We start from the raw sequence: 12,975 nt of genomic DNA, 5'->3' as shown, positions 1-12,975 counted from the left end.
ACTGGTCCAAGATGTGCCCCTCCTACCGCCCCAAAACAGCGCAGATAGACTCCAGGAAAACAATGTGTGGCAATTTACCCAATGTATTCCGATTTATTTCAGCAAAGACAAATGATAACCGAAGAGCCCAAAGGCACATCCACATCTTTATTGTTGAAGTGCTTATTTGAGAGAACTGTTTGGTAGCCAACATGCAGTCTGGATGTAAAGCCTTTAAATACAAAGTGGAGACAGCTGTATAAATAATATGTGAACCATATGGCATGGAAAATATAGACTGTATTGTGTATCGTACTGTGTATAGGCATATGTATAAAACATGCTTGAAGGTTAAAGGAGATCGCACGTCAACAAACACATTCTATGTCTCTCCACTTGCTGTAAAAGCCACATCCAAACACAATGTGCCCAAACTAACGCCTGGTATCTTTTAATACAAAAATATCACAAAGAATCACCTTTCAAAAAAAATATGAATGCAATAGTGCTGTTCAGTATGTCGACTGGATTTGACTCTGCTTTTTGGTATACTTCCTTCCGTTTTGTCATCGTGAATGACACATTTTTATGTGTCGCTATGTACGTGTGTGACAAGAAGCCATAATGTAAGGTCATCCGCTCTTTTTGGTGATTAATGAAGCACTTCAGTCGAGTAAGTTTGGATGCAAGGAATACAATGCTTGTGTCTTGACTCTGGCACATGCCAGTTTTTACATTCAAACAAGTGCTGAGCTTGGATCAGGAAAAACAAGGAGGGCAAATCCCTTTAATTCAGTAAAACAATAAAACGCTGAACTGAGTGCAGAGCGGTGGGATTAACAGGAGCCGCCATTCAAAGTGTTTTCTCTTCACGTAGGACAGAAAAAAATTGCAATAAACAGCACTTTTGTGGCTCTTTCGCTAAAGTCGCTTCTTCAAGTTTCTGTGAGCAGTGTAAACACATTTGAAAGCTATGCTGAATATCAAACGGTGGTGAAAAACACCAACAACGACCAGTTTTTTAATTATTATTTTTTGGGTGTTATTTTCTGCAGGATACCACTTCATTTTACTGACAGCGATAACACAACATATTTTTTGGGCAACAGTCCACAATGAAGAAGAGGGGGAGGAAGATGAGGGTCCTTCAATCAAGCGTTGCGGAATGAGCAACGCATCTTTCTCGGTGAAAGCCTCGAATCCCCCGAAACGCACTTTTAAGTCTGTGCCAAATGGTCCTGCGTCGCATCGAGAGCTGCCAAGCTCTCGTGCGTCCACGTCACCTTGAATAGAGATGAGCTCTTGAGCTCAAGCAGGATGGTGACTCGTGGAAAAGTGAAGGTCAGTGTGCTTTTTGGCCAGTGGAGCTTTGTCATAAAGTCTTCATTTTAAGGAGCGCCTTCAAGGCGCACACACTTTTCCTGCACACGGTTAGCTAGAGCAAGACAAAAACATTTTAAATTAAGGTTGCAGAATTGAAAGAAATTAAAAATATACCTCAAGTTCTTTTACTGCATTTTAATTTTAAAGGACAACCGACACCATTTTTTTTGTTTCCTAACTGACATCAGAAAAACGTTTTATGGCATCTAAAATACCCAAAACACGCAAGGCTGATATTTTTAGTCAAATGCAAAACACCAATAAAAATGAGTTAAAGTGTCCCAAAACTACTTCAAAATGACCTCGGAGATGGTGAGTTTCAGAAGGTCCCGCCCCCTTGTTCATGACGTCACGCCAGGACGTCTTGCCTTGCTCTAGAATCAAAACAATGGCTTCAGATTCGGGGAAGATGCTTTCTTGTTACTCATCCAGTTATGGATATGATTCATATAGTTCTGAAAAGATAAGCATAAATGTTTGCAATCGATTAAAGAAGTCCTCCCGTATCAATTCGAGCCGTCAGAACTCCACTGTAGCGTCCGAGAAAATGCACAAGATGGCGCCGAAGCTCCGTTGGAGATGGGCTGATTTGTCTGCTTGGAATTTGTGTCAAATAGTATCAAATAGTAGTCTTGGTGCAACACACAACCATTCACCATCGCATTATTTATGTGTTTTCCTTCTAATTTCACCATCAACACGAAGTTTTCAGACCAAATAAAGTACCCAAAATGCATTGTGCGTCGCTTTCACAGTCAGGGGTGTTCCAGATGTGACGTCACGTCAGGCATCGTCAACTCGAAAAAACAAGACTTCCTGAATATTCAGCGCGAGTGTTAAAACGTAAAATATAGCTATATGCCATGGAATCTTTGTAAAATACGCTCAGTAGAAGTCATTTGAAGTGATTTTACAAATTATGGACACAACTTGTCGGGAGGCGTCGGTTGTCCTTTAAATTATACGTGATCGGTGAGCCTCATTGATATTCAAGTGGAGGGAAGACGAGTAAGAACAGACCAACCAGCCAGTATTTCACATTTCTCATTCATATTCTTAATTAATTTCACGTTGCACTGCTTGGTTTAGACACCAGTGGAGTTATTTATGTGCCGATTCGGCATCTGCACATGCAGCAACGTTTCTTCTGCCAATGTGATATGTTTGCAGAATCCTTTCTGACACATGGAATGTATGCAAGAACATACAGAAAAAAGAATCAAACGTTAAGGAAAGTCATCTGAGCATTTATTTGATTTTATAAATCTAGTTTCGGATCCTTTCGGATCCATGCATACTCTTCATCCTCATCAGTAAAACTATTCAGCCCACAAGTAGAATGAGTGCAAAAGAGGAACCATATTTCTTGTCATGATTTCATTTTCCTCAACTTTTTCCGCTTTTGACCTACACGACTGACAGCTTCCCTTGCAAGGATGATGTCAAATAAAAGCTCAAATGACATGTTTGATATCCTGGCAAAATAATGTTGGTATACAATAATAATCAATAAACATTACATGACAAAGAAATCATCACTTTAGTCAACGCACAGCCAAGTGTTCATTTAAAGGACAACCGACGTCACTTTTTTGTTTTTTAACTGACACCAGAAAAACGTTTTATAGCATCTAAAATACCCAAAACACGCAGTATGTTATTTTTAGTCAAATGCAAAACACCAATAAAAATGACTTAAAGTGTCCAAAATCTGCAAAAAATTGAGCTGCGAATTGGGCATTTTCAGAAAGTCCCGCCCCCAATTTGTGATGTCACCCCAAGACATCTAGCATTGCGAGTGAATCAAAACAATTGCTTCAGATTCGGAGAATATACTTTCTTGTTACACATCCAGTTATGAATATGATTCAAATATTCTGAAGAGGAAAACATACATGTTTGCAATGGATTAAAGAATTTATTTGTGCCATTTTGAGGCAACATTGGGGGAAAATCTCGCACCCAAAAAAAGAGGCACAAAATGGCGACCTCCTGTGGCCACCTCTGTTTCCACAGGCTGATAAACTCCTTATATGGCGCTTGGACGCCCTCTTCTGGCGGCTTTTGGGTGCAACACAAGGTCCCCAGACCAAACATGTACAGCAAAATACATTGAAGTGATGGAAGGACCGCTACAATGCGTCTTTTTTTTACGGTCAAGGGCGGTCCTTTAGTGACGTCACGTACGGACTCGTCACCAACTCAAAAACAAGACTTCCTGAATCTTCAGTGTGAGTCTTAAAACGTAAAATATAGCTAAATGCGGTGGAATCTTTATAAAATACGCTCAGTAGAAGTCATTTTACAAATTATGGACACAACTTGTCCGGAGACGTCGGTTGTCCTTTAAGCACCCCAAGCTGACCCAGGCCTTGAGACCAACGTGCAAGTTGCCCACCACCACAAAATGACCCAAGATGAAATAAACATGAGAAAAAAAATATCTAGTACCATTGTCCACTGCTGGAGTTTTCTCGCATCAATTTGAGGCCATTTGATCTAGTGAATTAAACATTTTTTTTATGAGTCAAACGATGTTGGCAGCACACACTTCCTGCTAATTGTTCTTCGCTGGTGGTCGGCGAAGGCGAAACATTCATGTCAATTTGAAAATTGAGTGGCATGTTCAACCATTTTTGGTTTGCGCATCCTATTGCGCAAGTATTATTCACGAGATTTTTTCCCATGACCTTTCCAAAGTTGTTGAATATGGTACAGTGGTACCTCGGTTCTCGACCATAATTCGTTCCAGGACCCTGTTCGAAAAGCGATTTTTTCGAACACCGAAACCACCTCTTTGCTCCTGTGACTTGCGAGTTGACAGCGGGGGAGGGGGGGGGCTGCCTCTCCCGGCCGTTCTCCACCTGCTGTCAATTCTCTAATCACGGACACGGGGCATTTATACGGTTCGCGATCACCTCGCCAATGATGATTGACTCAACTCGCCACCGTACCTGGACTCTTCCTTCGATGCGCGAGTGTATCCGGTCCGAGGTATTTTCCCTGCATCCCGTAAATTTATGTCATCTTCCGGGATTGCGTCATTTTGCACCCTCGTGTGCCATTTGCTTTTTGGCGTAGTAAGCGGGTAACAAATCGCGACGAGCCACGTTGACTCCACTTTCTCAGCGGGTTTCAAAACTCTGAAGTACACTTTTGAGTCAGGGTGTAGTCCGAAGCATGCTTCTGATTGGCTGCCGGTACCGAGTATGCAAATTGCCAAACGAACGTTCGTTTGGCAATTTGCGAGAGGATTTAACAAACATTATGTCATAATTGTCCGCGTCTTGGAACGTTCGTTTGGCAATTTGCATACTCGGTACCGGCAGCCAATCAGAAGCATGCTTCGGACTACACCCTGACTCAAAAGTGTACTTCACAGTTTTGAAAGCCGCTGAGAAAGTGGAGTTCTCGTAGTGTTAAGCAGGCAACACAACGCAAACGTTGCAAGCCCCCACACGACAACAGTTGGTCACGGAGAGAGCGATATACCCGTGCGCCGCTCAGCTCCCCACTCACGCGTCGTATTGCCGTTCGAACACCGATTGTTCGAACGTCGAAGCAAGAATATCTCGAATATTTTGATCGAACACCGATTTGTTCAAACTGTGATGCGTTCGAGAACAGAGGTACAACTGTATGTTTCCATACTTTTTCCTATCAATTTCTGTAACGTTTGAAGTTTTTTTCAAGCTTTGAAGAATCCTGTACAACAAACGTCAAGATTTTCAAGTCGCAACATTCTTTGCCAGCTTCCAGTTCATTTTTTTTATAAATTGGCTGGCAAACTCAGTACGCCCTCTACTGGTTACAGTATGACGCAAAAATTCAGACGTCTACGTAACAGCAAAGAAACCAAGAATTTGTTTGGATTGCTTTGCTGTTTTTTGTGTTTCGGCCCAGATGGTAGAAACTAATAAGTGAATTCATTCTGCATTTTTAACTTTGATTTCAAGTCTTTTGGCACCTTTAAAAATATGTACACATTCAATATGATATGTATATGTACTGAACAATATTTACAGCACAAGATTAGCAACATGGTTGGCAACTTAAAAAAACTTTTTTTTTTCAAATGAAAAAGTTCTATCACAATTAGTGTATTTTATTTCCCACCTGTTCTTGCTAGTGGGGAGCTGTCGACTGGTTCTCCTCATGGACTGACTGGGTTGGACTTTCATGGAAGTGCGTGGTGAAGAGCGTGAAAAGCTCTCTGGAGGTGGCGGCTTCTTGGGAATCTTCTTAACCAGGCGGCTCACCCACTTTTGCTGCTCCTCCTGAGACATGGCGAGCAGCAACAGGTTCTTCGCCGTCGACACGTCATAGTTCACTGAAGTGCAAAGTACATACAGTAAAGTCTCGTTATATCGATATTCAAGGGAGTCCGAAAAAATATCGATATAACCGGGACTATCGATATATCCGACCCTGTTTGCATGTAATTTTCTCCGTGCGTGCCTAGAAATAGTATCGATATAACCGGGACTATCGATATATCCGATATCGATATAACGAGACTTTACTGTATTATTAATGACAGTGTTTGAAATAACGTCTGCCCGGATGCCCGAGGCGTGTAACTTTTACGCCGGGCGTACAACTTCCAGAACCTCTCTTCACAGGTGGCTGATAACTTTTTCCAGAAAAAAACCCAATTTGAATCTTTATTTCGATTTAGAAATATTCGTTCAGTTTGAAATTTCGGAATTTTGGTTAGTTTGGCAATTGACATACTCGGCAGCCTGCATCGAATAACTTCGGGCCCGGACTTTCCCGAGCGTTATCCGGTCGTGCATTTGCATATCGTTTTCAAAAGTAGACGCACAGAGAACACAAGAAAAATGGATAAGTGGTTAGGAATCAAGCCAAAACATCAGCCCCAGAAGCGAGACTCAAAAGAGGCTAACAAAATTTCTGACGCTACAAAACGTAAACGTACATTGAGAGCATTGTGGAAAGAGGAGTTTACAGTGGCTTGCAGCAGATGACGCAACGCAAATATTGCGGGGAAGTGTATGGACAAACGACAACTGGAGCAAAATCATCAGCAAGGGAGCATTTGTGGTACAAATTAAGCAAGGGAGCATTTATGGTAGGTACATCAATTTTATAGTAGTGTTCTGTTATATATTCTGAGTATCAATCCTTAATACTTTGCAACAAGGGTTTTTTTTTGTGCGATTAGTCGTCTTATTGTGTTTCAAATTGTGAAAAATGGGGCAGGCAACTTTATGGCCGGGCAGGCAACTTTTTAGAGTTGTCTGCCCTGGTGTCCGCTAACTTTTTGTCATGAGTTTCAGACACTGTTAATGAGCTTGAAAAAACGGCCTTGATCAAATTTACCTTTGCAAGGAGCAATGATCTCCTCCTTTTTGTCCATATGGTCTTTGTGGCACTTAATGTGGCAGCGGCGACATTCCAAAGCAGGTGGAGGCTTGAACATGTTCCATAGCGGTTTAGTGCATGCCTCACAGTTGGTGGGGAAATGGTACAGAGTGGGGATGAACTCGTGGCCTTTGTGACAAATGTAGCTGGACTTTTCACCGATTGGCAGAGGTTCTCCAGGATATTCGGGCTCCTTTTTGCTTTCCCCTTCATTGGCATAAAGAATCTGAAAAACCAAAAGAAAGGTGTGATTCAAGTTGTGCATTTGTCTTCACCACTTTAATGCACGGCAATCATCGTTCTCAAATAATCATCTAGGTTTCCATTTCTGGGCACTCCTGAATGTCCTGGTCAAAGCAGTAGATTTAATCTGTACATGAACAATTACAGTATACTGTATTGTTGAAATACTGTATTTTCCAGAGTAGAAATACCAAGTTTTTATTATAGTTCAGCCAGGGGTGCAATTTATACTCTGGAGTGATTTGTGTGAAATGATTAACACATTATTTTCACATTAAATCATGTTGATATCAGGCAACATTTTGCCTTTGTCAGCACAACTGAACATCTCAAGTGAATTGAAAATTTAAAAAACTCTGAGGTAACGGAATTTCCAAACATCTTCGCCGAGTAGATCGAGGGTGTGAAACACTGGCAAACGTGATTGTGGTGGATCTCTTTCTGCTCAGCAACGGTCTCAATGAAGGAATTGAGACTAAGTGTTCAATCAGCTTGCAATGCACGCTTTTGGAATGCAGTAGGAAACTGGAGAACCCGGAGAAAACCCACCCAGGAACGAGGAGAGCATGCAAACTACATACAGGAAGTCCAGAACGGGATCAAACCTGATACCTGCGAGGTCAATGCGCTAACCACTCGTACCGCTTTAAGTTATAAGCATGAAAACTGAAATGCATGTACTCCTTGACGGTATTAGTTTGAGTTTTTTTTTTTTTTTTTTGATGCTACATTTACACTGTATGAATAATGAATGCTTGTACTAGACCCTATACATCAGGGGTGTCAAAGTCATTTTTTGCCGCGGGCCACATTGTAGTTATGGTTTCCTTTCGAGGGCCGTTATGAATTTGGGCAACCCATTAGAATGTTTAAATCCCTTCAAATATTACATATAGAGCACACAGCAAATTAAAGAATAACTCGTTTTCAAATCTGAAGTCAAGAATAATGACTTTTATTGTGGTTGACATCCAAAAATATGAAATTTTGGCTCAGATTTTAGCAATCATCATGGAATTTAACAAGTTTGATTTGCTTTCGCCTTGACTTTGACACCTGTGATCTACACATTATCTGCTAATACATATTTGCTCAGAACAGCTCAGGGGTTGAAGATATGTAAACAACAGTGCACATTATAATGCACACAACAGTTGATAATAGTAACTCATTATCAACTGATATGAAATATATCACGATACATTTTCCAGCCCTTTCAGGAATAAAATACACACTGTAACCACTATTAAAAAATGTATTTATTTACTTGTTTGTTTTATTTATTTATTATGAGATCTAAATGGGACAGCCCAGTATTCGAGTGGTTAGCACGCTGGCTTCACAGTGCAGTGATCGTGAGTGCAAGACCCGGTCCGGCCTCCCTGTGTGGGGTTTGCATGTTCTCCCCGGGCCCGCGTGGGTTTTCTCCTGGTCCTCCAGTTTCCTCCCACATTCCAAAAACATGCATGGCGGGCCGATTGAACACTTTAAAAATTGTCCCTAGGTGTGGTTGTGTGAGCGAATGGTTGTTTGTTTTTGTGTGCCCTGCGATTGGCTGGCAACCAATTCAGGGTGTCCCCCACCTAATGGCCATAGACGGCTGGGATAGGCTCCAGCACCCCACGCAACCCTAATGAAGAATAAGTGGTACGGAAAATGGATGGATGGATGGATGGATGGATGGATGGATGGATGGATGGATGGATGGATGGAATCTAAATGACTTTCGGGCTACATCCCCCCTACTGAATACTTTTGGAGGCAAGTGTATCTTCTAATGAAGTGAATGTGCCTGAATGTCTGTTATACAACCTCAATGATTTCAAGAGTGAAGTTACTGACCTGAAATATTCTTGGAATGTCTTTGGCATCAGCTCGGTACACATCCGTTTGGGTGACAGGCCTCACATGAAAGAGTTTGCTGTGTTGAGAAAAAAAAGCATCACACACACGCTGCTAGCGATTCATGCTCACTCTCAAGAAGTAAATTACTCATGTATTTGTCATACGACTGCATTTTGATTCTAGTGCTGTACTCACTCTATATCAAGCACCATATAAGGGATGGACTGCTCTTTGTCTTGCTCACTTTTGTAGAAGAGAATCTTCTTGCTGCTCACAACAACATACTACAGCAAGTGATAAGAAGATGGTCAAAAAAGGAATACACTTCCTGATCTTTCACAAATCGGTTTGAAATGTTTACCTTTTTTTCCCATCCAAATTTCTTGGTGTTGTTGCGCACGGGGAGGGATAGCCACCCTTCAAGCCTTGTTTCTAAGTGAAAAAGAAAGCCCCATTAAAGTATTATTTATATCTCCAGCTAACCGTACTTTGAGTTGATCCTATTTTTTTTGTGAATCTGGGTATTTTTTTTTACCTGTCAAGGCATCATCACCATCAAAGTCCGGACCACTACTGACGCTGGCAGAGTCTATTGACTGAACACTGAGAGACTGGAGGAGATTTCGCAGCTGCTCAATGTCACTGTCTTTACTGTCCAGAGCCATCTGAAGCTCAATTCGCATCTGACTCTCATCTGCCAGTTGCTACAAAGTAAGATTGAAACAGGTGTGATCAAATATGCTGGGAGAAAGCTCTATGTATTTGCACCTGTGTCTACATCAACTTTAAAAAAAGATGTGTCAACCTTTGCGGCACAGATACTCAAAAATATCTCATGAAGAATGTGAAAAAGTTGTGACTGTTCTACTTACTGCCTGCATTTCATTGATCTCTCGCTGATATTTGATGATCGAACTATTGAGTTTTTCCTTTTCCGATCTCAGTTCTAGCTGCAGCTTTCTGTTCTCCTTCTCCTTGCGGCGCATGTCTGTGTCATTGCCACGGCGACTACTTCCACCACGGACCTCCTTCCTGTTCATGATCTCTGCCAGCTTGTTGACGGCCTGTAAGATGGACATTTTTTTGTTTTAATCCAACTTCTGAAATATATTGGTGCAAAGATGAAGGAAACACAGATTCACACAGCTGTTGTTAGACAAAGCAACATAACGAGCCTGTGTTTTCAGCGTCCTCTCAGACTGGAGCTGCTTCTCAAATGCGTGTTTCATCTGATTCATCTGCTGCTCCCAGGCCTTTGACTTCTCGGTTTCTAAATTAAAAAAGGCAACAATGATGATTCGTGTGTGCAGTATGTATGTATGTTCACAAAACTTTAAATACCTTCTTGGGTTTCCTTCATTTTGTTGTTGAGCTCTTCCTTCTCATTAGCCATGTTGGCGGCATCACTGGTCAGGGTCCGATTGGCTTCTTCCAACTGGAACATCAACAATATTGCAAGAGAGAGGGTGAGCTGGGTGGGTCACTTACACAGGTGACTTTTACCAGAATTAAATGCTTCACAAATGCATACCAAATTAATGGTGATGTCCTTCTCAGACAATTCCTGACGATGGCGGGCCATCATCTCCTTCAGCTCCAGCTCCTTCATGATTTTTTCCTTCTCCAGATCAGAGTATTGCTCCTCGGCAATTGAACGGGCAAGCTGCTCTGAGTCAGCCTTGGTCAGTGTTATTTCCAGCTGGGCAGCCAGAGAATCTCTGAAAGAATCGCAAAATGAAAGGCTAGTCATCCACAAATATTTTGTCATACATTGAGCCTGTGATTGGAATCAGCACCTTTTTACCAGGAAAAGGACAAGTTTAACAGTGCTATCTTTTTGGATGTACCATTTCTAATATATAGGAGAGAAAAAATATTACACACATGGCATATTACAGGAATACGTATGAAAGCTGTGGTGTCTCATTTTTGGAAATCTATACAGCGAGTCATAATCACTTCATTTAAAAAGTACATGGTCCATTAATATCAGTACAATCTTCAGTTACACTGTGCCACTAGATGTTGCTATTAGCAATAGAATGCCAAGAAAGGAAAACTTGCCAGAGATTCGAAACTAACATTGTCCTTTGTTGGTTTCTTTGGGATTACAGAAACAGAAAAATGCTTTGAAAAGTTAAAACACCTCTCCTCTTGTATTTCCTGAAAAGACTGCTGCACTTCTTTATAGAGTTTGTTCCTCTCCTCGCATTCCTCTTTTAGTTCACGAACCTGAGTCTTGTACAAAGTCTGGAAAACACAAAATGCAGGTCAAATACAAGATTGCTGTACTAATTATTATGCATTGCTTTAATAAGAGTGTTTTTTTTTCAAGAATTAATGATTGGTCAGCTACATTTGGTGTAAACAAATGGATGCAAAAAAACCCTTTAATCACTCTTTTTGTGAGATGAATTTCAGAGCTGACATTATTTTTACAGACGGACCAATTACTGTATATACTGCAAGTACCAATGATCAGCCCACTCAAATGCCCCTTCAAATGGTATGGACCAGAAATGGGCAAACTACGGCCCGCGGGCCACATACGGCCCGTTAGGCTTTTTAATCCGGCCCGCCGAACTTGCCCAAATTATAGTACAAACAGTGTCTAAAACTCATGACAAAAAGTTAGCGAACAACAGGGCAGATAACTGAAAAGTTGCCTGCCCCATTTTTTACAACTTGAAGAACAATGACACAACTAATCACATTAAAAAATATTGTCACAAAGTATAAAGTTTTTTTTAAAAATCAAGAATGTACCTACTACAAATGCTACCTTACTTAATTTACAGTAAATGTGCATGGCTGTAGATTTTGCTGCAGTAGTCGATTGTCATTGCGGTGCACAATGCAAGGTTTGCATTGCTTCCTACGAGCCACTAAGCCCCTTTCATAAGTCTCACGTACTCTTTACAGTCACGGTTTAATGTAAATTTACGTTTTGTAGCGTCACATATGTTGTTAGCTTCTTTTGAATCTTTCTCCTGGACTGAGGTTCTGTGCATCTATTTTGGAAAATGACATCCAATTGCACGACTTTATAACGCTTGCGAAAGTCCGGAAGAAAGAAGCAGGCTTCTGATTGGCTGCCGTGCCGAGTATGCAAATTTGAACTGCAGGTAGCCTATGTCTGTGTGCTCGGCGACGGTACATGTGTATTGTTTGCGCGTGAAGGCGAGGGCGTCAGTGAGGAGTTTGTTGAGCGCGCGGTCAGGACAAACCATCTATGATTTGGCGGAATTTAACACAAGTAGGTATTATTGAGCTTGAATATTTCATTGTGTAATAATATGTTTTGAATGTTGAAAGTGATTCCATTTTTCAATAAATGTTGATTTCTTTAACTTTGCCCCTTCGATGGAAACTTATTAAAAACAGACGCAATCTTGATAATCACAGTGCATATGTTATTTTAATCTATTTCCATTTCCTCCTCCAAGTATCTGCGAAATAGTATGTAAACGCCATAATCCTTGAGACAAATTTATTAACTGATCAGGGATATTTTTCACATTTGAAAGACAGTTAATAAATTGGGTTGTAGTGTTCTTACTGTGCTATGAGGTTTGTACACACTACGTTTAAAGGACAACCAGCACCATTTTTTTTTGTTTCCCACTGTCATCAGAAAAACGTTTTATAGCATCTAAAATACCCAAATCAGGCAGGATGATATTTTTAGTTAAATGAAAAACACCAATAAAAATGACTTCAAAATGAATCCGGAAATGGCCAGTTTCAGAAGGTCCCACCCCCCTGTTCGTGACGTCGCGCCAAGACGTCTTGCCTTTGATCGAGAATCAAAACAATGGCGTCAGATTCGGAGAAGATGTTTTCTTGTTACTCATCCAGTGATGAATATGATTCAAATAGTTCTGAAGAGGAAAGCATAAATGTTTGCAATTGATTCAAGGAGTCCTCCCATATCAATTCGAGCCGTCAATGACAGCAATGTAGCACCCAGAAAATGCAGAAGATTGCGCCCAAGCTCCGTTGGAAATGGGCTGATTTGTCAGCTGGGAATTTGTGTCAGCGAATATCAAATAGTTGTCTTGGTGCAACACACAACGATTCACGATATGTGTTTTCCTTCTAATTTCACCATCAACACGAAGTTTTCAGACCAAACAAAGT

At 41.0% G+C, this 12,975-nt stretch overlaps 1 protein-coding gene across 4 annotated transcripts in view; it reads right to left on the bottom strand.

Moving 5' to 3' along the window:
• Positions 1–86: 86 nt before the first annotated feature.
• The window catches only part of rock2a (rho-associated, coiled-coil containing protein kinase 2a), a 49,061-nt gene continuing 36,172 nt past the window's right edge, over positions 87–12,975 (bottom strand). Inside the window, exons 21-33 of one of the 4 annotated variants that reach the window (XM_089005254.1) lie at positions 10,982–11,085; positions 10,367–10,553; positions 10,177–10,270; positions 10,011–10,105; positions 9,708–9,899; positions 9,371–9,539; positions 9,197–9,267; positions 9,031–9,119; positions 8,833–8,911; positions 6,706–6,973; positions 5,479–5,692; positions 3,814–3,861; positions 87–1,414 (exon numbers count right to left, since the gene is read on the bottom strand). In XM_089005254.1, coding sequence (XP_088861380.1) covers positions 1,411–1,414; positions 3,814–3,861; positions 5,479–5,692; positions 6,706–6,973; positions 8,833–8,911; positions 9,031–9,119; positions 9,197–9,267; positions 9,371–9,539; positions 9,708–9,899; positions 10,011–10,105; positions 10,177–10,270; positions 10,367–10,553; positions 10,982–11,085 — 1,614 coding nt within the window. In that variant the 3' untranslated portion in view covers positions 87–1,410. Of the gene's footprint in view, positions 1,415–3,806; positions 3,862–5,478; positions 5,693–6,705; positions 6,974–8,832; positions 8,912–9,030; positions 9,122–9,196; positions 9,268–9,370; positions 9,540–9,707; positions 9,900–10,010; positions 10,106–10,176; positions 10,271–10,366; positions 10,554–10,981; positions 11,086–12,975 lie in introns of those variants that run through there. The other 3 variants (XM_089005255.1, XM_089005253.1, XR_016116105.1) reach the window with 3 other exon arrangements.

This window comes from Hippocampus bargibanti, linkage group LG09 (genome assembly GCF_051943395.1).
Source record: "Hippocampus bargibanti isolate YZ-2025 linkage group LG09, ASM5194339v1, whole genome shotgun sequence".
Classification (NCBI taxonomy): domain Eukaryota; kingdom Metazoa; phylum Chordata; class Actinopteri; order Syngnathiformes; family Syngnathidae; genus Hippocampus; species Hippocampus bargibanti.
This window is presented reverse-complemented; position numbering and strand designations above follow the sequence as displayed.